General features: G+C 42.4%; 3 protein-coding genes across 4 annotated transcripts in view; all 3 read left to right on the top strand.

Annotated features, from left to right (window-relative positions):
- Positions 1-7021, top strand: part of LOC138208853 (drebrin-like protein B) — a 7405-nt gene extending 384 nt beyond the window's left edge. The window contains exons 3-17 of one of the 2 annotated variants that reach the window (XM_069167038.1): positions 56-111; positions 941-1053; positions 1176-1250; positions 1424-1567; positions 2102-2179; positions 2283-2434; positions 2515-2575; positions 2955-2990; positions 3580-3645; positions 4405-4510; positions 4588-4797; positions 5144-5209; positions 5365-5462; positions 5854-5923; positions 6676-7021. In XM_069167038.1, coding sequence (XP_069023139.1) covers positions 56-111; positions 941-1053; positions 1176-1250; positions 1424-1567; positions 2102-2179; positions 2283-2434; positions 2515-2575; positions 2955-2990; positions 3580-3645; positions 4405-4510; positions 4588-4797; positions 5144-5209; positions 5365-5462; positions 5854-5923; positions 6676-6812 — 1468 coding nt within the window. In that variant the 3' untranslated portion in view covers positions 6813-7021. The remainder of the gene's footprint in view (positions 1-55; positions 112-940; positions 1054-1175; positions 1251-1423; positions 1568-2101; positions 2180-2282; positions 2435-2514; positions 2576-2954; positions 2991-3579; positions 3646-4404; positions 4511-4587; positions 4798-5143; positions 5210-5364; positions 5463-5853; positions 5924-6675) is intronic. The other variant, XM_069167049.1, reaches the window with a different exon arrangement.
- Positions 7022-7381: 360 nt separating this feature from the next.
- cox5ba (cytochrome c oxidase subunit 5Ba) lies at positions 7382-10268 on the top strand. Its single transcript, XM_069166999.1, has 4 exons — positions 7382-7501; positions 8043-8113; positions 9088-9187; positions 10060-10268. The coding sequence occupies exons 1-4, from the start codon at positions 7405-7407 to the stop codon at positions 10170-10172; spliced, it is 381 nt and encodes a 126-aa protein (XP_069023100.1). The 5' UTR covers positions 7382-7404; the 3' UTR covers positions 10173-10268.
- A 1258-nt stretch (positions 10269-11526) lies between these two features.
- On the top strand, positions 11527-15454 carry LOC138208842 (cytochrome c oxidase subunit 5B, mitochondrial-like). Its single transcript, XM_069167013.1, has 4 exons — positions 11527-11657; positions 12612-12682; positions 13915-14014; positions 14937-15454. Exons 1-4 carry the CDS (start codon positions 11561-11563, stop codon positions 15047-15049), a joined length of 381 nt encoding a protein of 126 aa, XP_069023114.1. The 5' UTR covers positions 11527-11560; the 3' UTR covers positions 15050-15454.
- The last annotated feature ends 10410 nt before the right edge of the window (positions 15455-25864 follow it).

Raw genomic sequence — 25864 nt, 5'->3', positions numbered from 1 at the left:
GGCTGAACTTTGTGATCAGCTGTTGTACGTCTTGCTGTCTCTTGTCTGTTCGCAGGGCGCTGTTCACCTACGAGGGAAACAGCAGTGACGTCCGTCTGGCAGAGACGGGAGGTGAGGGCTCAGGAAACCTCGAAATACATTAAATAGGCCACTTTTATATTAATAATAATAAATAATAATAAACTTTTTTTTTTTATAGCACCTTTAATACAAGAAATGCAGCTCAAAGTACTTCAAAGCAAGAAAATGACATGCGGTGTTGATATAAAGGAACATGTAAACATGTTCAAATGTGATTAAAAATAAATTAATGAATACAACTTATGAAAACAGATCAAATTTAACACAAGACAAGACATTAATGAAATGAAATATGGACAAAAGTGTGAAATTAAGCACGTGGAGGTAATTTAAATGTATAAAGTGTTTTACCTTTTGGCTGATTTTGCCGCTCGTGTAACCGTGACGACGCATCGTGAACTACAGCGTCCAGATGTTACAGTCGTGGCATATTTCGGGCACTTAAAACGTAAACTCGTTTTTGTTAGGAGCCCCGGCTTCCTCGTGCAGTTATCCAATCGGCCAATCACGCGGCTGCAGCGCAGCATCAGATCCTGCAGCTGCAGGTTAAGGAGCTTCGTTTAACGTTCACGGACCAGAATCTGATCTGAGTGAGTTTCACTGAGAAAGAAAAACATTGAGGGAGGAGACGCCTGATGAGAGAGGTCAAAGGTCAGAGGTCAGATAACCTCTTTTAGAACTGAGCCCAGACTCACGACAACCTCGAGGTACATGGACTCCAGCAGCAGAAGACCACGTCAGGTCCTGGAGATCAGAGACTGCAGTGGACACAGACACAGTGTGTGTGTGTGTGTGTGTGTGTGTGTGTGTGTGTGTGTGTGTGTGTGTGTGTTGTGTGTGTGTGTGTGTGTGTGTGTAGACGGGGGACTGCACGAGATGGTGGAGGAGCTGAACAGCGGTAAGGTGATGTACGCCTTCTGTCGAGTCCAGGACCCCAACTCTGGTCTGCCCAAATATGTCCTCATAAACTGGGTGAGACACACACACACACACACACACACACACACACACACACACACACACACACACACACACACACACACACAACAGATTGATTTAAGTCTGTGTGTGTGTGTGTGCGCGCGTGCGTGCAGACAGGTGAAGGTGTGAAAGAGTTTCGGAAAGGAATCTACGCCAACCACGTGAGCTCCATGGCAGGTTTCCTGAAGGTCAGTCGGACCTCAATTGTTTCTCTTCCTGTAAATAAAATGCAAAAAAAATAAAAGTATTTTTATATAAACAAATTTTTTTTAAGTTGATTTTTTTTTTAATGAACTTTTATGTTGAAATAATAAATAAATAAAAAAAACATCATGTTTGATTATTATTATTATAATCACAGGGAGCCCACGTGACCATAAACGCCCGCAGCGAGGACGACGTGGAGCCGGACGCCATCTTGGCGAAAGTGGGCATCGCGTCTGGAGGCAGTTATAACCTCCACCAACAAACACAGGAGTTCAGAGACGCACCGAGAGGACCGGTGGTGAGAGGACGCACCGATTTACACTCACCGTCTGCTGATGTCTCTCCCGTTAGGTGTCGTCATCGTATTTATCAGACTCAGGATGAGATCAGGAACGTGGCCCGACAGACATTTATTCAAATTATGATATTTATTCAGAAAATTTGCAGAAAACTTTAAACACCAAAACAACAAATGAAAACCAAGCAAAGGGCGCTGAGTTAGGCAAACATTTCGGTGGGTCTTAACGGCTACATTGGATCAGCGGGAGGAACGCGTCGCCTGCGATTGGCTGTTACACGTTTAAGGTTAGGACCAAAGGTTGACGATAGGTTCAGGGGCCATTTGAGCTCCACAACCAATGAAAACAACCAATCAGAGCACCGTAGAGTTCAGTGAATCCTTCCAGCCGATCCAATCTAGAGACGCAATACCTACAGCTACATTTTAAAAAAATAGCCCCTAAGTCGTCCATAAATCACAGCATGTGTAGAAGAAGATCTGCAGACCAGGAGGTAAAAATATGTGTTTGATACCTCTCCTCTGACACGACAGGGTTCGGTGTATCGGAAAACAAACGCCGTGGAGGAAATCCAACAAACCAGAAAGGACGACTTCTGGGTTCAAGCTCAGGTTCCTCCTTCTTCTCCTTCGTCGCAACCGCAGCCGCCGCCACGTAAACCTGAACTCCTGCAGTTTAATTTAACCGCGACCCAACACACTCTCTTCCTTTCAGAGGGACGAGGAGGGGCGACGACGGGACGAGGGCAAGCGGGCGCAGGAGGAGAGGCAGAAGGTGGAGAGGGACAGGATGGAGATGGAGGAGAGACAGACGAAGGAGAGGGAGCGGAGGGCGAAGGAGAGGGCTCAGCAGATCGAACAGGAGAAGTGAGTCGAACTCTCGGCCAACACGAACGAAGGCGAGTCGGAGACGCTGAAACTGAGCCGTTTGTGTGTTTGTGTTGAAGGATTCATCAGAAGCGGAGAGAGGAGGATGAGGAGGAGAGAGAGAGGGAGCAACAGCGACTGGTGAGATCATTTAACACTTTTTTTTTTTGGTACTGATTGGATCTGCGGGAGGGACACGCTATATTTGTTTATGTTGTGGGAGGTTTAGGTCGGAGATAAAACTTGCTTTAAACTACCCGTCAGCATGATGAATGCCTGACGTCGGTTGCGCACGTCCTCAGAAGTTAAGATGTAATACACAGCTGACCTGTAGGGGCAGTGTGGAGGTGTGAGGGGAAAGCCCGAGACCGGAGTGTGGGCGGAGCCTATGGCGTTTTGTCCCTGTGTGATCTCAAAACCAGCAAAGTAGTGACCCTCCTCCTCGATCGTCGCCATGTTTGTTGTTCAGGAAAAGTCAAATGTTCTAATTATGTCATTGTTTCTCTGGTGCGCCCTCTAGTGGAGTCCTCCGGTAACACTCAGTGAACAGATTCAGGTATGTGAACGATAACGTTCAAACGGTTGTCGAGTCGAACGCGTGGTTTCAAAAGCAATAATATCCCCGGGACTTAAGGTTACAGACCACGTTACTCACAGAGAAACGAGCAATCACAACGCCGTAGAGTTTAGCGCATGCGACCCTCCGGCTGATCCAATCCAGCGTCTTAAAGCCTGGACCTTCACACCAAAGCGTGTAATACACCCAGCGGTCCACTAGAGGACACCGTGTCGGTGTCGTGTTTTGGATCGCCTCAGCGTGAAAATTACACACATGTGGTCTGGGCAGCAAAAACCACGTGGTTAAGTAATGTTATCATACATTACTGTTAGGTATTTAACATACCGTAGGTAAGATGAACAAATTATGCGACATTATGTCCTCCAGCTGAAAGACGTGGGTTTGTTTAATCTCGCATTGTTTAATGCGTGTAATTTTCACGGCTAACCCTCTGGTGGACTGACGGGTGTATTACACGTTATGTCAGTGCACCAGGCTGGAACATCATTTACAAAAATGACGGAAAAAAAATCGTGCCGATGTTTCATCGCAAACAGTCTAACGTCATGTGATGTGTCGACTGCAGGATCAGCAGGAAAACAGAAACAAGGTGACCGGAATCAACTCGGCTGCATCTGTTCAGAAAGCAAATGTGAGTAATGATTGATTAAGTAGAAGATTTATACACACATTTTTACCTGTTTGTGGTTCAATATTTACTGCTGGTTCCTTTTTTCAGATTTGATTATGTTGCTATTCGTCTATCCATCAGTCTGTCTTTGTTTCCTACCCGAGAACGTTTCAAGTCTTTTTTTTTTGTATTAAAAAATAATTATAATTATAATTAATATTTTCGACTGCAGCAGAAACATGAAAGCATTGTACAGGTTTTTAATGTTTTCATCGCCAGTTTTTTCCTAATTTGTTTTCTGCTGTTTTTACATGATCTCGGTGGACGGCTCTAAATAGTACATTACCCACGAGTCTCAGTCGTTGTTGCCATGGTGACGAATACGAAACTGCCCTAAATTAGAAGATAAATTAATATAAGCCTGCATTCTTACCGTTTCTATTTTTTTAGCCAGAATTTGAAGCACTGTGATTGGATGATCCAAAACAAAATGCACCCTGGGAGTCGAAGTTTCCTTCAGTTTTTATTTCTCAAGGCTTGTGTCTTAGATTTGATTTTTTATTTTTGTTATTGTGATTATAAACTGAACATGTGGAGTTTGAAAGAGTTTACTGGACTCAGGAGAATCTCATGAAAGAAACTACAGAGTTGCATTGTGGGAAATGTAGGATCCTGCCTTTTCTTGAACTAAATACCAGGATATCTCAACCTCTGCTGCTTCAATTTAGACTCTACTTTTTTTTTTTCATGTCCCCTTTAAAAACTCCCTTTCATCCACAGGAGGCCAAATCTCTGATCTCCCAGAGATCATTCAATCCCAGAGACATATTCAAGCAGAAGGAGCAGAGCTTCGAGGCCGGCGACAGACCGTCTCCATCCAAACCTGGTAAACAACACAACAAACGTAAACGTAAACAACAACGTGTTGACATGAGTCGCTCACGTTCGTGTTTTCTCTCTCAGGGAAGCTGCGGAGTCCGTTTTTCTCCCAGAAGGCGTTTGATAAGGTGGAGCCTGAGGACCCTCCGTCCACTGTTCCAGCTGAGGCCCCGCCCTCCGTCCTGACCCCTGTGACCCCCATGATCCCCCTGACCCCCCTGACCCCATTGACCCACCTAACTCCCCTGGCCCCCCTGTCTCCGGTCACACCCGTCTCACCTGCTCAGCCTGCAGGTCAGACACATGTTCTTCTTCTTCTGTTGTCTAATGGCGGTTAACAAACGGCCTTTTAGGTGCTTTACTGCCACCTTCAAGCGGCAGTAATGCGCTACAAAGCGCTGCTAAAAACAGGGACATATGCATTTTTTTTTTAAGACAAGGTGATGGTCACATAAACGTACAACATGTTGTCCGAAAAACGTTTATTAGGAGCGAAAAGTCATCTGTGAAAGAGAGGAAAGCGACAACATCGTTTAAATATGAATATAACAGTGTTTATTTATAGACGGTCGCTGCTGGAGGATTTTCATTGTGACATAAAACATGATGTCTCTCTTTCCTCCTTTCATGAACACATAAGCTGTTTACACAGAAGATGAGGAATGGTCAGATGAGTTTGATGATGACGCAGATGAAGCTATTCCAGGTAGGATACCAATCAATAGATCAATAAATCTCTTAAGTTTTGAGTTTATAGAATTATTCAATGAATTAGTTCGTTGATTTGAGAATTGATCCTTTAAAAGATGAAATCAGCAAACAGGAAGCCGTCAATAATTGTTCAATGTCAATAATCTACAGAGGAAACTCCAGTTGAAGAGAATCTGTACGAGGTATCACAACCGGGAGGCACCGACGAGGACCTGTATGAAAATGTTTTGTTCCCCAACGCAGCAGCAGTGAGTTCACTTTACGGTTTACAGATATTACAGATCACCACATACTCAAAACGACTGTCAGTGAGACCAAAAACAAAGTGTACGTGTCTTTAATCCCGACTGCAAAGTATGGAATTCAAATCAATTGGAAGATCTAAAGGGTTTTCTAATAGGGCTTTTAATTTGAAACAGAGGATTTTAATTTGAAATCAGAGCTTTTAACTTGAAAAAGTCACTCACTCACTAACTCAGACTTTTGGGTTTCTTGGGCAGGCACCATTGGTAAAGCATAAAAAAAATGAGTTGTATCGAAAGTACTGAAACAGAAAAAAACATAACTGAGGTTAAAGTTACCGAATTAAAAGCTTTAAACATTGTAAATGATTTTTGGTCTTTCGTTTCTGAACATCAGGCTGAAGACCACAGTGCGGACGCCAGTGGACAGGACGTCCGCGCCAGGGCTATTTACGACTACCAGGCTTGTATGTACACACACTCTTTCTTGTTTTTGTCAGTTGTGAGGTCCAATGATTTTTCTGTCACTTGTGAGGATGGCTCCCTGCAGAGGTCAGACATGCAGAGTCATCAAAGACAAACACGTGTTACTGTCTAAGTTGATCTTAATTAACAAGCTTGTATTGGTTGCTTGGCATTTTTTAATATGGCTGTATTGAACTCGGTTTCAAAAGAGTCTGTTCTTGGTCCTATTTTATTTCTTTTTTACATTTATTCATGTTTTAAAATCTGTGTAAAGCAAATTCAGAAAATTGCTTCTAAACGCATTATAAATGTTAGAAAGTAGTAAAAAGTCGAAATTTCCGGTTCAGGATTTTGTGGGCGGGGCTACAACGGTGGCTCCGTGAAGACACAGAGCTCCACTTTGCATGACTCCTCCCCTTTCACAGGAACGGGTATAAAAACCTGGAGCACACTGGCATCAGCGGCCTGTTTACGAGTTGCTACGCCTGCTGTACTCTACCTGTTACGTACGGTTTGCTAGCTAGCTATGTATTTATGTATTCTTTCACTTTCATGCCGACAATACAAAACTCTACTTGTCAGTCAAAGTCTCTGCAAGTAATAATTTTGGTGTTACTTTTAGCTCTTCTCTGGATATCTTTATATCTGTTTTATTGTTTGTTTCATGGTTCACTGTTTGTAGCTTTTGTTTTGAAAGTCGTTATGTAGATAAAACTTAATTTACATACTTGTTGCCATCACTTGTCCGCCACAGTGGACGACACTGAGATCACCTTTGACCCTGATGACATCATAACCCAGATAGAAATGCTGGATGAGGGTTGGTGGAGAGGATACGGACCTGACGGACACTACGGCATGTTTCCGGCCAACTACGTGGAACTTCTTTAGCTTTCGTTGCTCTTTTCATGTTTATTTTCGTGGAGATAAATATGTCTCTTGTCTCTTCTTGATGTTTGTTTTAGTTTGTGATGTTAAAGGCGTGTCTCTGCTTAACATCAATGAAATAACACACTGTTGTAAAGTCGGTCTATAATAAAAACAAAAAAACGGCTGTTCTTCGAGTCTAGCTGTGTAATATTTATTAAAAAATAAACTTTGATCTGTTTTTTAAATGTACTTTTCTAGCCTTACTGGGTATCAAGAATTTGTGTGATATAAGGTTTCTATTCAAATTTATTCTAATAAAAACAACCCAGATACTAAAGTAAAAACAATAAACCTAATGTATACATGTATATACCTGCATGTGTACAGTACTTGTTAAATTTCCTTGTTTTAAATAAAATAAAATAAAATAAAATAAAATAAAATAAAATAAAATGAAATGAAATGAAATGAAATGAAATGAAATAAAATAAAATAAAATAAAATAAAATAAAATAAAATAAACTGTTTTTTTTTGCTCTGTCGAAAACGAGTGACGCATAGCTGGATCTTCTACGTCATTACCCCGCGACTAGGCATCAACAACGAAGGAGAAATGGCTGCAAGGTTACTGCTCCGCTCAGCTGTCAGAGCCGCGACCACCTGCCGGGCGGCCGGGGTTCCTGCTCTGACCCGCGGCATGGGGGCCGGAGGTGAGAACGAAACCAGCGCCGAGACACGACGTCCGGAAAACGGCTGAAATATCGGTTATAAGATGGTCTATTAGCGACAAGGACAGCTAACGCTGCTAACCGGGGGACGCTTCCTGGCCCAGCGAGATAGAATCATGCCAGACTTCATTTAAAAAAACGAGGCTTTTATCAAAAAAACGGTGTCGTTTAAATTGTGTAGCTCGTAAAACAGTAAACTCTTCCCGTAGTATAACTAAGTTCAAACTGTCTTCAATTCGGCACACGTTAGAAGTACTAAAGACTTATTTATGGGGACAAATAGTCTCATTCATTTCAGTAGCTGCTGCTGTTGTCGTCGCAGTCCTCGACTAAACTTTATGGTTTCGTTTCTCGTATGTGGCCGAAACGTGAAAGATAGCAGAGGTCACAGCAGCAGAAGTTTTCATTAAAATACGAGTTTTACGTCACAAATCTTGAGCCAATAATCATCTAAATATCTGGTAAATCAGCTGATTTTACTTCAGTTTCCTCCATGTCCTGTTTTAACAGCGTTTGTTTTCAGGGATCCCCACCGATGAAGAGCAGGCGACCGGGCTGGAGAAGAAAATCATGAAGGCCATGAAGGAGGGAAAGGTAAGGAGCTTGGCTTTTCATCCTCCGGGTCCAACGGCACAGCCTCCATCGAGGCATTCGTAGTTTGGTCTGTAAAACGGGGAATGAAACAAATATTTATTAACGCAATATCAAAAATCAAATCCAAATCGAGAGACGCGTAGACGTCTGTCTCGTCTCAAAGACAAAAAGACTTCTGCTGTCGTTTCTCTGGAAGTGAATCGGGAGTTCAGCGTCGGTCAGACTTTATTTGTGGGCGTCATTCAAATAAAATACTTTCCAGGTGACCGACAAGCTCGTAACAAGAGTTCGGATGCAAACAGTGAAATAATTAAGAGACGAATTCACACCAGGGAAAATTAAAAATAAAGGAGAACAATATCATTCTCGATAGAAAAGGTGCTCATGACATCATTTTAAAACCAAACTGGAGAAAAGAGTTCAGTTCCAAACTCTGAACCGGAAATATCAAGTATTTAAAAAAATAGTTACAAATGCAGCTGAATAACAGAAATAATCCAGAAAGTTGAGTGTTAATTATATAACAGCAGCGTTCCCACTGGAATATGAGATAATAATATATGTAATAAAAAAAACTCTCTTCCAGACATTAAAGTCAGAGGACTGGTCCACATTAAAAAATGTTTTATAAAATGTCCACAAAAAAAAAATATGATAATTTTTTAAATACACTTATAGGATATTATATTCATATTTTCTGCTGTTCATATTTTGGAGACCTTTTATTATTTTCTGCTGCTCAGCTCGTGTTCAGCTTGGAGCGTCGGCATTAATCAGACTTTATTAACGATAATATTGATGAATGCAGGAGCTGCTTCTTAACAATAACAGATATGAACCGAAGTATTTAAAACTTAATGAACTCATCAATGATGAACGATGAACTTGATGAGATCTGATTGGAGGAAATGCCATAGTTCGACCTCCCGACCTTTGACCTGACCCCCCCCCCCCCCCCCCTCCTCCTCCTCCAGGATCCCTACAGCACGATGAGGCCGAAGGGATACGCGGGCTCAAAGGCCGACCCCCACCTTGTTCCCTCCATCACCAACAAGAGGATTGTGGGATGCATCTGTAAGTTTAAAACGCACAAACACGACTCGGCTTTTTACACTTCGACAGATGCCGGTGTTGTTGAGGGGCGAAATGCTCCTTTCAACTAGTGATAGTGTTTTGGCTCTGAGCTCTTTAAGGAAAATAGTACAAAACATCTGTTATGCGTTTTATTCAGTCCCACCAGGAAATCATGATCATCTTCTGATCACAATGATAAACGCTAATTCAGTTTAGAATTTTGCGAAATTTCTGCAAATTTTCTGGAAAAGATTTCGTCAACAAAAGAGAAGACTGGCAATTTTTTTTTTTTTTTTCCGGATATTTTATAGCAATAAACTCCAAACTTCACAAATTACAGAAAATCTGCTGTAAAATCAAAACATTTTGGATCAAAAACAATCACTTAAACGCTCAGTGAAATCCTGGAGGGACTGAATATTAGATTCTGATCTGGCTTAAACTACAAAAAGTGGCGTATAACGAACAGAAAAGGACAAATTTAACAGTCGATCTGAATCATTTTTATGATAATTAATCGTTAATTAAAATGTCACGATGATGACGGCGCTATATTTCACAGGACCAAAGTCAGAAAAGAAAAACCTTGTTCATAAGAAATTCAAGTTTCTTCTCTGTCAATTTTGTTTAAAGAGATTTATCCCGAGACCCTTTTCGGAGGCCTCGACCCACAGGTTGGGAAACGCTACTCGGCCTGTTTGAAATGCCACGCTGTGATAGAAGCTGCTGTTGTTCCCAGTCTGCCCTCACGGTGGCGCTGCTTTTCACACCGAATAGATGGTGACGCCGGCAGCACCCGGGCGTCAGGTGCGCTTGCAGGAGCGGCGCGTCCTCCGGTTCCGAACTCTTTCCTGTTTTTGTTTTTTTAACAGGTGAAGAAGACAACACGGCCGTGGTCTGGTTCTGGCTCCACGAGGGCGAGGCCCAGCGCTGCCCGTCCTGCGGCGCCCACTACCAACTGGTGGCCCACGAGCTCCCCCACTAACTCCCAACGCCCCTCACCTCCCTCTCGCCGTCGGGACGAAGACGAGCCGGGCTGGGCTTCGGTCTACTTCCCGGTCTCCGTCTTTTGTTTTCTGTCTCGGTACTTGATCGAACCTGCCGACCTCATCACTCTTTTTTTTTTTCTTCTTCTTCTTTTATTCCATGTTACCTGTGGTTCGGGGACTCAGCTGTTTTCAAAACATTTCCATTCAGTCCGTTTACAACGACACTCTGTACTGTACAACTTTACACTCGGTCCACTCGGCTCCTTTCAGCCGACCAATAAACTGTCTGAAAACGTATCCGCGCACGTTTCCGAGTCTTTTCTTTCTGTTCGGATCGGGAATGAAGCGACGGCATTAAAAGGCGTCAAACCAAACCGAAACACAAAGGGAGATTCACGCTGACCAATAATGTTGTAATAAACTGTATTTGAACTGCGCCGTTAATACATGAAATGCAGCTCAAAGTGCAGAAAGGGAATGTTAACAAGGCTAGAAAACGATCTTTGGATAAAACATGAAGCTGTTATGAAGGAAAAAAAATAAGAATCAAATAAAATTAAGTCCTGAGGTTTTTGTTAACATTTATTTCATCATATTTTTATGTTGTTTATTGTTGAAACATTTAACAAACCTGCACGACTCGACCCGAGAAAACTTTTTTTAAAATATTTTCAGATAAGAAGTCAGAAATATATGGAGGTGCTGAACCATTTTCTTCAGCCCATCAATTTAAAAAATTTTTTTTTTTTACATTACAACAATGAAGTTAATCACAATAATCCAGCTGACTCATTTTATTGGCATCTTTCAGTTTGAGTTAAACCCTTCCAATATTTCTCAGGCTGTTTAAATACACAAATTAATTGCACCTTAATTTTTTTTAAATTTAATTTATGGTATATAGATATTTATGTGTAATTTTTTTCTTTGCAATTTGCTAAATCTTATTTAAACTATTTGCACTGTTGTAACCTGTGGTTCATGTTTTATTAAAAAAATGTATTCAGAAGACAGAGCCCGGACAGAAATTTACAGGAATTTCTTTTAAGAGTATTTCAAGTATTACTAGTTACATTTTGATTATTTTATTTATTTATAACCTGCTGCGTTGTTATTTATTGACTTATTTTTATTGCCTTTCGAGGGAAAGCTGTGGCAAATAAATTCCATAGGATTTAAATGCACATAAAAACTTTTAATAACAATAAAAGTTAAACGTAGAAGAAGAAGAAATACATCACGTTAGTGTTTATCCAGCAGCAGGGCGGAGGAGGACGCTGCTGTGATAAAGACGCAAACCAAAAGCACCTGAACCGACGCGAAGAAGCGAGCTTCTACGTCATAATCGAGCGACCGCAGTGCGATAACGGAAAAAGAAGCGAAAATGGCTGCAAGGTTACTGCTCCGCTCAGCCGTCAGAGCCGCGACCACCTGCCGGGCGGCCGGGGTCCCCGCTCTGACCCGCGGCATGGGGGCCGGAGGTGAGAACGAAACCAGCGCCGAGACACGACGTCCGCAAAACGGCCGAAACATCGGTTAAAATAAGTTTTTTTTTTTATCGGCGGCAAGGACAGCTAACGCTGCCAATCAGGGGGGAGGGGACGCTGTGGCCGGTGACGTCACCGCAGCTCAGGCCAGACTTCATTCAACATTTTTAATAATCGCGTGTCGTCCAACTATCGCGGCTCGTAAAACACGAACCTTCGTCATCGCTAGAGTCAGGATTACACTTTCTTAAATTCGGGAAAGTTTAAAAGACCTGAAACGGTCGAGTTTTAGGCGGAAACTAACCAATGCAATGCGAGCTGCCAGAGGTCAGCTGTTATTATTATTTTTGTTTTTAATACTTTTCTTACAAACCGGAAGGGAGTTACAAAGATATTCTGTCCACGTTTACGTCCTCTATTCTGTGATGTTGTAAAGTGTCGTTTTCTAACGTCAGCGTCTCAACACAACCCTTCTGCGATCGACTGATTTGAGATCTCGGTTCAACTTTTCTGCTCCAGTTTTGAGAAATTAGTTCAAAGTAAAGAGACATGTGTGAATTAATTTTTTTTTCTTTGAAGTCTCTTTTCCCGCGAGAAACCTGAATAATTGAACTTTTCTAGCCGCTGAAGGGTAAAGAGATTTTTGAGATTTGTTAAGTGTCGGATATTTGCAGGTTTCAGTGTTTTTAAAAGAGAATATTTGCATATTTATTTGTTGTTGTTAAATATTATAATTTTTTTTATTTTTTTTTTTTTTTAATTAAACAAACAAAAAAAATTGTGTTAAATTTTTTTCCGGTGAATTTCTTTTGCATAATACACAAAACTGACCAACTTCTCGATCACTTTAAAAAACGAACCAGCTGATGGATCCAGACTGAAGTCGCTGCTGCTCGGTTTCGACCGCCCGTCGTCCTCACGCGTCTTTTTTGTTTGCCGTGTTTTCAGGGATCCCCACCGATGAAGAGCAGGCGACCGGGCTGGAGAAGAAAATCATGAATGCCATGAAGGAGGGAAAGGTAACGAGCTTGCTTTCGTCCGCCAGCGTCTTGACGGCACAGCCTCCATCGAGGCATTCACAGTTTGGTCTGTAAAACGGGGAATGAAACATTATTTATTTACACAATATCAAAAATCCAATCCAAATCGAGAGACGCGTAGACGAGACCTCCAAAGACAAAAAGGCTTCTGCTGTCGTTTCTCTGGAAGTGAATCGAGAGTTCAGCGTCGGTCAGACTTTATTTGTGGGCGTCATTCAAATAAAATACTTTCCAGGTGACCGACAAGCTCGTAACAAGAGTTCAGATGCAAACAGTGAAATAATTAAGAGACGAATTCACACCAGGAAAAAAAAAAAAAAAGGAGAAAAATAATATTCAGTTATTCGGTTCCAAACTCTTAACCGGAGATTTAAACTATTTAAAAATAGTTACAAATGCAGCTGAATAACAGAAATAATCCAGCAAGGAGAGTGTTAATTAAATAATGGCAGCGTTCCCACTGGAATATGAAATAATTTTTTTTTAAAAGTCTCCTCCAGACATTAAAGTCAGATAATTGGACCAATTTTTTTATTTTTTTTAAAGCGACCTGGAACATCGTGGAGTTTTTATTTAAATTTGAGCCAAACGTAATATTCTCCACGCAGTATTTTTCTATATGGTGTCACTGAAATTGTTTACTGAGCTGTTTTTTAAATTTTTTTTTATCTCCTTCCCGCTCGTCAACAATCACTTCAGTCAACATGTTGCTTTTTTCCTGCAGCTGCTAACGAAAGCAAAAAAAAAAAAAAAAAAAAAAAGGATGAAAATGAACATTTCAGGAGCCTCGGCTCAAAAACAACGACTCGACAAGAAAAGCCAGATGTAAAGTTTGTAGAACTGCTGTCGATGTATTAAAATGTGGGGAGAGGAGACGGCGCATATTTAAAAAGCATAAATACAAATTAAACCTAAAATATATCCTTTAAAACCAAGGCTGGGACACACTGACGCGTTTTTCCTGTAATCTCTTCCCACTTGATCACATTTTGAGCGTAAATGTCAATTAATTTATTCACTGTCTCTGTAATCTCGTATTTCTGTCTTCTTATCAACAACAGATCGGAACGGAGTCGCTGATTCGTTTAAAAATGAATAATCTTACAAAATGATGCGAGATGAACTTAATGAGATCTGATTGGATGAAATGCCATCGTTCGACCTTTGACCTGACCTCCTCCTCCTCCTCCTCTTCGTCCTCTCTCCTCCAGGATCCCTACAGCACGATGAAGCCGAAGGGATACGCGGGCTCAAAGGCCGACCCCCACCTGGTTCCCTCCATCACCAACAAGAGGATTGTGGGATGCATCTGTAAGTTTAAAATGCACAAACACGACTCGGCTTTTTACACTTCGACAGATGACGGTGTTGTTGAGGGGCGAAATGCTCCTTTCAACTTTATCGGTGTGGCGCTTTTCTGAACTCCAGTTGCAAAGTGCTTCAAGTAAAATAAGCCATTACAACAAATTCCACCAAGCCTTACAAACTCAATGATCGCGTTAAAACGGGCTATAAAAGAAATAAGAGTCGATCCCTCAACTCGGCAAAGGCTCTCCGATAAAAGTGCGTTTTAAAAATAGATTTAAAAGACGTCTCCGACTCTGCAGACCTTTATTTCCTCCGGCAAGCTCGTTCCATAACTTCGGGGGCTCGGACTGAAAACGCTTCGTCACCTTTAGGGTGCTAAATAAAGCTTTAAACAGGAGGGAAGAGAGGCTGTGAAGTGTCTTTTAAAAAAAAATCAACAGTTAAATCTTGAAATCAATTCTAAAGGAGCCGGTGCAAATGTGTGATGTGGTCGATCTGTGAACATATTAAAACTGCGTAATCAAAGCAAAAACCCCAAATAGCCTGTGAGGGGCGGGGCTTCCTCTCACGATACCGATGATCGATGTTGGAGAGGAACCCGTTGATTCAGTGGTTGGACCTCCAGCCCAGGCAGGATGTGTCCCAGGCCGGTAAAGATGAGGCTAAGGAGCTCCTTTTTTTTTTTTTTTTTTTTTTTATTTATTTTTTTTTTTTTTAGAAACGTCTCTTTCGTGTACTGCGGAGCAAAAAAATTGGAAACGTTTTGACTCTCCGGAACGTTCCCAACATGAATCTAAACACGAGATATTTTCTTTTAACATTCGGTTTATTCGGTAAAGTCGGTAACGCGACTCTGCGAGCACACCTGGGCGTCGGGTGCACGTCCTCCGGTTCTGAACTCTTTCCTGTTTTGTTTTTTTAACAGGTGAAGAAGACAACACGGTCGTGGTCTGGTTCTGGCTGCACGAGGGCGAGGCCCAGCGCTGCCCGTCCTGCGGCGCCCACTACCAACTGGTGGCCCACGAGCTCCCCCACTAACTCCAAACACATCATTTTTATTATTATTAATAATAATAGATCTTACGTCGCTATGACAGATCTTACAGCTGCACGTCAGCTTCTCTCCGAAAGATTCCTTATCACTTTCGGGACGGGACGGAGACGGGTCGGACGGCCGGGCTCGGCGCGTTTCCGGGTCTTTACGTCCGACCGGTCGCCGTCTCGTTCCGTCTCATTACTTGATCCAACCTGCTGACCTCATCAGTCTTTTTTTTTTAAATTTTTTTCCTCCATGTTACGCGTGGATCACGCGTGGTTCGGGACTCAGCTGTTTCTCTCGCAAAACATTTCCATTCAGTCAGTTTACCTCGACACGCTGTACTGTACAGCGTTTACACTCGGCTCCCTTTATCCAAACAATAAACTGTCTGAAAAACCTGTTAATCGCCTCCGAATCTGCTTCATTGATGAACCCGGGCCGAATCCAGCCATCCTGATATTTAGATGGATACATAGATATATTTAGATGCAGGTATAGAGATACGATAGTTATATACACTGCTCAAAAAAAAATAAAAGGGAACACTTAAACAACACACCCTGGATCTCAATGAATGAAATATTCCAGTTGAAAGTCTTTAGTCGTTACATAGTGGAATGTGTCGAGGACAAAATAACACAAGAATGACCAATGGAAATCAAAATCGTTATCTCATGGAGGTCTGGATTCAGAATCATACTCAAAATAAAAAGTGGAAAAATCAGATCACAGGCTGATCCAACTTCTGTGGAAATTCCTCAAGACGAGTCCAAATGAGGCTCAGTAGTGTGTGTGTGGCCTCCTGTTCCTCCTCGCACAAAGGAGCAGATAGCGGGCCTGCTGCCGGGTCGTTGCGGCCCCCTCCACGAGGACAGAGAAATGGACTGTGGTCACCACCTGCAGAACCGTTCCTTTATAGGGGCTGTCTTGATAAATTGTCTCTCATTTCCACCTGTTGTCTGTTCCGTTTGCACAACAGCAGGTGAAATTGATTCACAATCAGTATTGCTCCCTAACTGGACAGGTTGATTTCCCAGAAGTGTGATTGACTTGGAGTTACGTTTGTGTTGTTTAAGTGGTCCCTTTACTTTTTTTGAGCAGCGTATATAGAGATAGAAAGAAATATGTCGAGAGAGAGAGATTTAGATAGAAATGGATGTTAACACAAATCTAGACATAGACATTTAGATAGATATAGATCCAATAGATAGATATTGAGATAAAGAAGGGAAAGATATTGAGGTAGAGAGATACAGATATTTAGATAGACAAAGATATTTTGATGCATAGAGAGATATTTAAAGGGCGAAAGAGATATTTAGAGATAGATTCTCAGAAATAGCAATAGATTGATATCGAGGTATCCAAATAGATATTGAGATATTTGGCCGAAGATATTTAGATACTTGGAAATATGGATATTTAAAGATAGATAGATAGCTAGAGATATTAACATCGATTGTGTGCGACAATGGATGGATCACTGAATGAGGTCAGGGGATCTTCATCTAAAAAAGCATCAGAGAAACGGTCACAAAACCCTCCACAAAGAATATTTAAACGTCTCCAGAGACACTCAGAACATCTGCAGAGATGATCCAAATCATCCGGGACACACAAAAAAAAAGAAACGACCGAGAAGAAGCACATATTGTCCTCGAACGAATTAAAAAAAGGACCACAAAGAGGAGCTGAACGATCAAAATGAGACACCAAAACCACAGAAGAGGCAGAAGATGAACCGACGAGAGATGCAAAAATGTCCCCGAAGAGAGATTCAAGGAAGAAGCAGAGCGAATGCAAAATGCAAAAAGAACACGTCACCCGGAGCAACGATGGCGCAGAGGAACACGGGCCGGTGACGAATCAATACATATCAGAGGCGGCGCTCGTCACTCGCGGGCACTCTTCTGTTTGCCGGAGCCCGTACATGCTCGCAAGAAAAAAGACAGGATCATGCAACATTCCACAGACTCTTAACGTTGGTCGTCGGGGTTGAAAAGTTGAAAAGGAGCTCTGAATTATAAGACGAGAGTGAGAGCAGCGCTGCAGAATGCTCGTGACATTTATTATTATTAATATTATTATTAATATTGTAGCTGCACGAACAAGGCAGCTCAGGCTCTTTTTTTTTAGCAAAAACATAACAAAAGGTAGATATAGACGTTTAGATAGAGATAGATTTTTAGATAGATATATTTAGATGGAGATAGATATTTAGAAAGAGATGGAGTTATATATTGAGGTAGAGATAGATAAAGATATTCACATAGAGATAGATATTTCGAAAGAGATGGAGTTATATATTGAGGGAGAGATAGATGAAGATATTCACATAGAGATAGATATTTCGAAAGAGATGGAGTTATATATTGAGGTAGAGATAGATAAAGATATTCACATAGAGATGGGTATTTAGATAGAGATAGATGTTGAGACAGAGATAGATATATAGATAGAGGTAGATATTTAGATAGAGATATATAGATAGAGATACATATTTAGACAGAGATATTTAGATAGAGATAGAAATATTTATTTTGATAGAGATAAATATCTAGGTTAATACATCATTTACGACTCCTCTTCGAATTAATGTTGTAAAAAAATTTGGAAAGTTCTGACGAAAGTGATGAAATGTCATTAACATCGGTCCTTTTTTTTTTTTTTTTTTTTCGTGTCCCCGACAGGTTTTAATTTCATTTCAAGTGGTATTCAGGAAGCCTTTGAATTAAATTTTCCTGCAGCCATACTGAGCGCCTGCCAGCAGAGAGCACCATCTGCAAACACGATCAGCTCCTGACATCAAAGCTCTCCAGCAGGAACTCGCGGATCCAGTTAAACATTAAAGCTAAATCATTATAATGTGACATGTAACGTAACAGGTCTTTTTTTTTATTTTTTTTTAACACCCCGTCAGACTAAACCGCGGCGACAGACTGTAAAAAACGTCAATCCCACCCACCCCCGGCCGTCTGCGGGAGAAACGCGCCCCGTCACTGCTCCGCACCAAGACAATGACAGGATGGAACTTTAATGACCCCCCTGTGGCAAGAATCAAAAGAGGAATAAGTCGCAGAGACGTCTGACGGCGTGAGACGGATGTGGCCGCGACGAGGAGGAGATGATAATCAGCCAATCATTGGGAGAGAAGTGAGGAACGCCCTGTGGATGGAGGGACTGAAAGTAGAGTGAGGATGCTTCTTCTTCTGTTTTTTTGCAGCCAGAATCTAACCCTGCACAGTCCTGTACTTCCTGAATTCATATATTTACATCAATCAGATACACAATTATGACTAAATTCATTACGGGGTGTTTTAATCTTCAGAGTAGTAATAATAACCTTTTAGTTTTTATGAAAATATATCTTCAAATATGGGTCGAAGAAGCCCCGCGGTCAAACAACACCACTCCACCACTAAGCAGTAGATTCTCTAAACCATATATTTATATTTATGCATATAGACTATAGTTGGTAAATTAATGTGTTGTAATTGAGGACTTTTCTATTTAGAAAATTTCAACAGAGTGGACATAAACATGTTTGTAGCTTCCGGGTCTGAAAAGTGAAGCCAATGCCTTAAATTGTAATACCACCGAAGGCCACTAGGGGCTCGCTCCAAAACAAACAAAAAAAAAACAACCTCTGGCTCCAATAGACTCACTTTCATAAAGGATCAACTTCTCCACAAAGTCGGTAAATGTTTTCCTCAAGTCGTTTGCTAAAATCCTGCTATCGCTTCAGTTTTCCGCTATCGGTGGGCGGGGCCCAGTTACCTCGGAGATCGAGCCAGATCCAAGCAGCAACCAACCGTGATGTCACCCATTTCGTTTGTGAAATGCCATTTGGGAGCTCCAAGTTTGACTTTTCGGCCGACGCCATCTTGCTGGCTCGTGACCATATGCGAGGTGGATCCCATTAAATCTGACTAGGAAACTCCAGGCTCCTCCCCAACTCGTCCAAATATGGTCATTACTGGCTCCAAATTAGCGAAATGGCAACGGCCAAAATGCCAAAATTCAGGCTCCACAAACCAGTGTGACGTCATGATCGGTTGCCACCTGTTCAAACCTCAGACGTCGGAAAATGACACGGAAACAGCGACGGAAACTGAAAAATTTAAATGTCTTTGTTTTTACATGGGAATGTGTGTTTAAAAAAATTACCAACGCATTGCAACCCACGCAGGTCTTCATCGGGATCATCAGCAGCAGTGGTTTTCACACCTTTTTTGTGTTGTCCTGACGAGTTGAGTGGGAGGGCACACTGACTGATGATGACCCCGATGAAGACCTGTGTGGGTCGGAATGTGCAATTACCAACAATTTTTAAACACGCATTACCACGTAAAATAAAGAAATTAACATTTTTTCACGAACCCTTCAGTGTGCCTCGGCTTGTTTAGAAGGAAACTTCTGCCAGTTTCCTTCCAGCTGGGTTTTTACGCAGATCCATGGACAGGATTGCAACAATTATTCAAAATGACTGCAGTCGGCTGAAATAATTATGATCAAGCGGTGATGTAATAATTGTGACAGGCCTAGTAAGAGCCTCAAAAAAGGTAAAAGAGAACTGCAGCAGAAACGACAACTAAATTATCCAAAGTGCTGCAAAAATTAATCGAATCAGTGCCGAGAACAAACGTGCGTGTGTGTGTTCTTGTATAGATATCTTTGACAGGACCAGTTTTCAGCCTAGACCAGTGAAATGAGGATATTTTGACAAAGTAAGGACATTTTGGACGGCCCTCACTTTTCTCACACCTCTTCAAAGTGCTTTTTGAGGGTTTAGAATAGTTTTTTTAGGATTCAGGTTAGGTTCAGAGTTAGGTTGGGGTTAGGCACTTAGCTTTAATGGTTGAAGTCGGGAGTCAGGGGCTAGAAAAATACATTATATCAATGAATGTCCTCACAAAGATAGCGGTACAAACCTGTGTGTGTGTGTGTGTGTGTGTGTTCAGTGTGAGCTTCAATATCCGTAACGGGCACCGGGGTCAGAGAGCCGCTGGAAAAACCTCTATTTGAAGCGACAGTTAACATTTATTAATAAGAAGTGAGTCAAAGAACTAAAGAGAGTCTGAAAGAGCGAGGAGACGCAAAACTACGACAAAGTGAGAAAAAAAAATGACTAAAAAAAGGGACTCAAAACGACGACCAAATCTAGTTGAGAAATACAGTCATGAAAGGGTTAGTGGACAGACCTACCGGGTCCAGGACCAGGTGGTCCCTCAACCTCTGTGGATCGTGACAGTTGACATTTCTTCTTGGGAAAGTCGATGAAACGACATCGACTGCACATAAAGGTGGACGGCCACGGAGCACACCGGGTTGTTAATGATTTAGCTGTATCACGCTGTGTAACTCTGTCGGGACGTCTGTACTGGAGATGTTTAAAGGTCCTACACAGCTGGACTTCACACCCTCACAACACAACTGTGTGACTCCGTCCTAAATTCATCAGAATCATTGAAAACACCTTTAAAGTGACTCTAATGATCACGGTGTGTCTTTGCAGTCATTAAGTGTCTTTTTGTAGTTATTAACTGTCTTTTTGTAGTTAAGTGTCTCTTTGTAGTCATTAAGTATCTCTTTGTAGTTATTAAGTGTCTTTTTGTGGTTATTAAGTGTCTCGTTGTAGTTATTAAGTGTCTCGTTGTAGTTATTAAGTGTCTCGTAGTTATTAAGTGTCTTTTTGTAGTCCTCAAGTGTCTTTTTGTAGTTATTAAGTGTCTTTTTGTAGTTATTAAGTGCCTCTCTGTAGTTAAAGTGCCTCTTTGTGGTTAAGTGTCTCTTTTTAGTTATTAAGTGCCTCTATATAGTCAAGTGTTTCTTTGTAGTCCTTGTGTCCTCACATTATGTGTGAAATGTGTCAGCAGTAAAAGTATTTGGATGGAGCTCCTGTTCCCACATATTGCACCGTGTTACTTCAGTGTTTTTTGGTGTAAAAACTTTGTAGAAACTGTCAAAGTGTCAGTTCGTGTTCGTGAAGTTGCTGCAGTGAGTCGTGGTGCAGAGCTACGTGCTGCTGCTGCACAGCCTGTTTCATGCAAATACACACCTGAACACAGCAGCCAACGTGAAGCAACTGAATGCCACCTAAAACCAAGAGATGGAGAAGCCAAGCTCCTGAATGGGAAACAAAAATCCTCAATTAAATCTCATTTTCTGATGCCCATTAAGTCTCATGTGCACCTGGAGGCTCTGGGCTTCTATCCCACCGTCTTTTGTTCATTCTGGCAACTGCATTCATTCTGTTCAGAGAGGCAAAGAGCCGAGCCAAACTCCTGACAAAGCCAGACTAACATCCTCTGTGACATCGCCACCGAGTGCCAGAGAGCAGCATGACTGAGACCCAAACTCATCCTGAGCATAAGTCTAATCACCATTGGAAACACCTGGATGGAGCCTGGACGGAGCCCCGAGGCCCAACCTCTGCAGCAGCCATGAGCACTGTGGGAAATCACGTTTATGTTGGTCTTCACGGCAGATGGCACCGAACTGGTACGGGTCAGTTCCAGCCTGGATCAACAGGTGTGTTCCGGTCTGGATCAACAGGTGTGTTCCGGTCTGGATCAACAGGTGTGTTCCGGTCTGACAGAAAAATAATGAAATCCTACGACAACAGGTCCCCCGAGCACAGATGTGTAAAAGGTCGCTACACTGTCGTAATGATGAGCACGAATGTCAGAAAACATCTCTTTAATCGTTTGGTGTCTCTTTGTTGTCATTGTCTCTATGTAGTTTTTAAATGTCTCTTTGTAGTTATGAAATGCCTATTTGTATTTTTGAAGTGTCTCTTTGAGGTCATGATGTGTCCTCTTTGTAGTGTTTAAGTGTCTCTTTGGAGTTAGTCTATTTGTATTTATGAAGTGCATCTTTGAAGTCATGGTGTGTCTCTTTGTAGCAAAGTGTCTCTTATTAGGTGTTCTATTTGGAGTTAGCTAGTATCTCTTTAAAGTTAAGTCTCTTTGTAGTTAGGTGTTTTCTTAAGATTATTAAGTGTCTTTGTAGTCCTTAAGTGTCACTTTGAGGTCATTAAGTGTCTCTTTGTAGTTAAGTGTCTCTTTGGCGTAATCTATTGTCTCTTCGAAGTGTCTTTCTGAAGTTAAGTGTCTCTTTAAGGTCATGTCTCTTTAAGGTCATTGAGTGTCTCTTTGTTGTTGTTTAGAATCTTTTCTTCTCTTTCTTCTCCTCTGATCCCGTTTGATCTCTCTTCCAGCCGACATATTGTGAATAAAAATCAGTGACGTGAGCTTCCTCTTCATATTTCATATATCATCAAAAAACTACAGCTGTCTTATACCTCCTCCTCCATTTGATGTGTCTCTGCTCACATCTTCAGAAGAGTTTACCCTCCTCTTCTTCTTCTTCTTCTTTATGAATCTTCATCCGCCCCCCCCCCCCCCCCACCCCCCACCCACACCGCCACCCCCGCACACAGTGTGCAACGGGCAGAGGAAGAAGCTATGATATTGTACACTAGACGAGACGTTCTGGATAATTAAGCACAGCTTGTACTTTCACAAACAGACGATTAGACGCAGAGACAGACACATAAACACTTTAACGCAGGGAGGTGTGGGGGTGATACGGCTAATGGAGCATCGGTGTCCCTTTGGTTGTCATAGAAACCCTTATCTTGCGAGGGATTAGGGCATCTCGGAAAAGCTGTTGAGTTCCAGCAGCTCGCTGTGCGGTCACAGACAGTCTTTGGAGAGGCTGCGGTGAGGAATTTAAAGTCAGCGTGGGACTGAAGCCACAGAGTCTGTTCAGTTCAGTAACAATTCTGCTGGGGTTTACATCACCACGTTGGTTCCCTGCCGATATTTACTACCTGCAGGAAAATAAAGAATCCAGTTCAGCTTAGGATGAGTACTCTCAGTGTACAAGGACTATTATTTTGGAAGAGCCACGAACTAGAAATACTCCATTACAAATTAAAGTCCTGCAATCAAAATAGTACTTGAGTAAAAGTGTATTGCCTTTGGATCACAACTCGTACGTTTCAACAACAAAGCAGAGTACACACTTAAATATTGACATTAAGTTCCAGAACTCTCCACTGCAGCAGCGACCAACAATTAATTTCATCATCGATTAATCTGCTGATTATTTTTGCAGTTAATTGGTAGGAAACTCTAAAACCAAAAAAAAGAGGCCTCAACAGAGCTGAAGATGATGTATTTAAACGACGCGTTTTATTTAAAGTATTCAGATCTGGTCCAAATAGAAGCTTCCTCCCGTTCTGTGTTCAACAGGAACAATATCTGAACTTTTTGATTGCATCTCGTTTGTTAAAGTATCAGTAGTAAAAATACACAGGGAACACAAGTATTACTGGCTTTATGTTGTCAACCAAAATAGTCCAATAGAGCAACCCGAGCTGCTTTATTTTTGTAGTAAAACGTACAGATTTACAATTCTGAAGGAAAGCCCGGAGGGACAAACACATGTCAGTCACGCAGAACTCAGTGATTTAACGAGATTTAAGGTGTGAATGATTCCATCGCTTCGACTGGCAGTTTGTTTGATAACGTGTAAAGGCCGCTTCGACCTTTCGTCACGTTGTACTTCAAACTGCGAGCGTACGGCTGCATCCAGCTGACATAGGAAAAGTATCATTCCACGAACTTAAACCACCAACAACCCCATCTGTTGCTCCGGTAAACTTCCAGGGCTCTGCGGTGGGTGTTTGAGACGTGAACAGAAACATTCGGGGAGCATCATAAGAAATGTGGTACGCTAAAGATAGACCCCAAACTTCAATGCTGACTTTACCGTCTCCGAGTTATTTCAGGTCGACACTGGTGGTGAAAACACGACGTGTCGGTTCAGACGGCTTCCTAATGGCCACAGGGAGGTTCGCAGCAGGCTGTTACACCCAATTTAAGCTCCTGTCAGACCAAAGTACAAACATTCATCACAGAGAAATTGATTAAGTGAGGCCTTGGCAGCTGGTACCCCCGAGTTTGTGAAAGAAAAATCAAAAATCCCTTTTAATTCCTTCACATGCGCCTTTTACTTTGGAGACGCTGCGTTTCACCACCAGATCAAAGCGCCCGGCTGCACTTTGTGTGCAGGAATGAGGCCAAAGCGGTGTCCAGGGGTGGTACAGGCCCCCCTCTGCCTCTTTTGTAATCTCTCAATGAAGAGACTCACAACAACTACAAAAGAGGGTCGATCAGCAAGTTCAGAGTCTGTTCCTGTTGAACGCAGCACAGTGATGCACACGGAAGCAGGAGGAAGCAACAACCTTCGTGAGGAAGTGTTCCGGGTGTCGTCTCTTGATCGACATCGCGGCGCACCGTGAATTCGTCCCCCGGGGTCAGACTGTCAACACCGAGTTCTGCTGGGACCTCGGTTTGGACTTCTTTTCTGCTTTTTAGTCTTCAGGTCAGTCTGGGTTTTGTGCTTCCTGTTTGATTTTGAAATAACTCACCTCTTGTGTCTTGTCTTGTTTCACTTCCTGTCCTTTGTGTGATTGTTGACCCCGCCCCCTGATTAGTTTCACCTGTCCCTCGTTGTCTTTCCCTCCCTCCTGTATTTAGTCTGTGTGCTAATTTTCCCTCTTTCTCAGTTTGTTACAGTTATCTATTCGTCACTGCGTCTTTTGAAACCCAAGAGAACACAAACCACCTGAACTGTGGCACCATGGCAACGGAGTTCTCCAACACGACAAGACGCCCACTTACAGCGTGTTGAAAAACGGGGGAGTTTCTCACCCTCAACAACACAATCACACTCACAGGTTTTGTCTCGCTGCGACTTCTTTCTATTCCGCAAAATGAAGTCGCAAATTGGACACTGTGGAGGAGAGCTATCGTAAATTGGACATAGTGCTTGATGCACCAGGGAGCATTTCAAGCGTCAAGTGCTGGGACTTATCGCAACTTGTAGGGAAACAAAGAGACTCAAAACAACCACAAAGAAAAGGAAAATGAGTACAAAGTGACAAAAAAAAAACCCACCTATAAATGGACGCACAACAACCACAAAGAACGATAAGTTCAGATGACGGGCCGTGTTGTTTATGTATGTAAAATCATTTAAATACATTACAGTGAGATTCCTCGGCAGCTTCTTTGCAGGAAACAGAATCAGGGTCGGAAAGATTGACACTAGCTCAATCTCATCGAATATTTACCGCTCTGATGTAACTCCAGGAAACGCTGAAGTATGCCGAGGATGCTCAGAAATAATGCACAGAACGCGCATGAAAGCGGCAGCGTGTTATCGGAGGTTGAGAATGTACGGCTGCCGGTTAAACAAGAGCAAAAGAGAGCGATGAAACATTTATGAGTCGAAAGCCGGAGGTGTTACACAAACTAAATCTTTAACCAGCTCCAACTCCTGACTCGTGCTGGCCTCGTCTTGTCATCGGCCTTCACTCCCATCCCTGCCTCCCGTCTCCTTAATGGAGTGTGAGTTATCGCGCCCTCGGGCCGGCGCAGCTGATGCCGAGTTTCAGTCTGGAGCTGTGGCCACCGAGCCGAGCCGGTCGGACGGAGTCTCTTCTGGGTCACAGCCCCGCGGAGCACCGAGGGGGCCGACGCTTCGAGAGTTTGATGCATGTACGACAGTCAGCCAGCCCTCCTCTCACCCCCCGGCTGTCAGAGGCGGTGAGCTGAAAGGGAAACTGATATCTGCAGCTCTGTGTGTCGGTGTGTCCTCTCGCTAAAACACACAACTGCTAGGGTTTAGCACACATGGAGCCCGTGTCACATCCAGCGCAGGCTCAACAGGCCGATTAGTCAGACACACGTTGAATAAGTGTAAAATTACGATGAGACTCCTGTAGTTCGCAGTGAAACAGT

This window comes from Embiotoca jacksoni, unplaced genomic scaffold, assembly GCF_022577435.1.
Source record: "Embiotoca jacksoni isolate LCO1_2020_lvr unplaced genomic scaffold, fEmbJac1.0.p SCAF_10, whole genome shotgun sequence".
NCBI lineage: Eukaryota > Metazoa > Chordata > Actinopteri > Embiotocidae > Embiotoca > Embiotoca jacksoni.
Note: the sequence above shows the minus strand (reverse complement) of the source record. Positions and strands in the feature narration are given on the sequence as shown.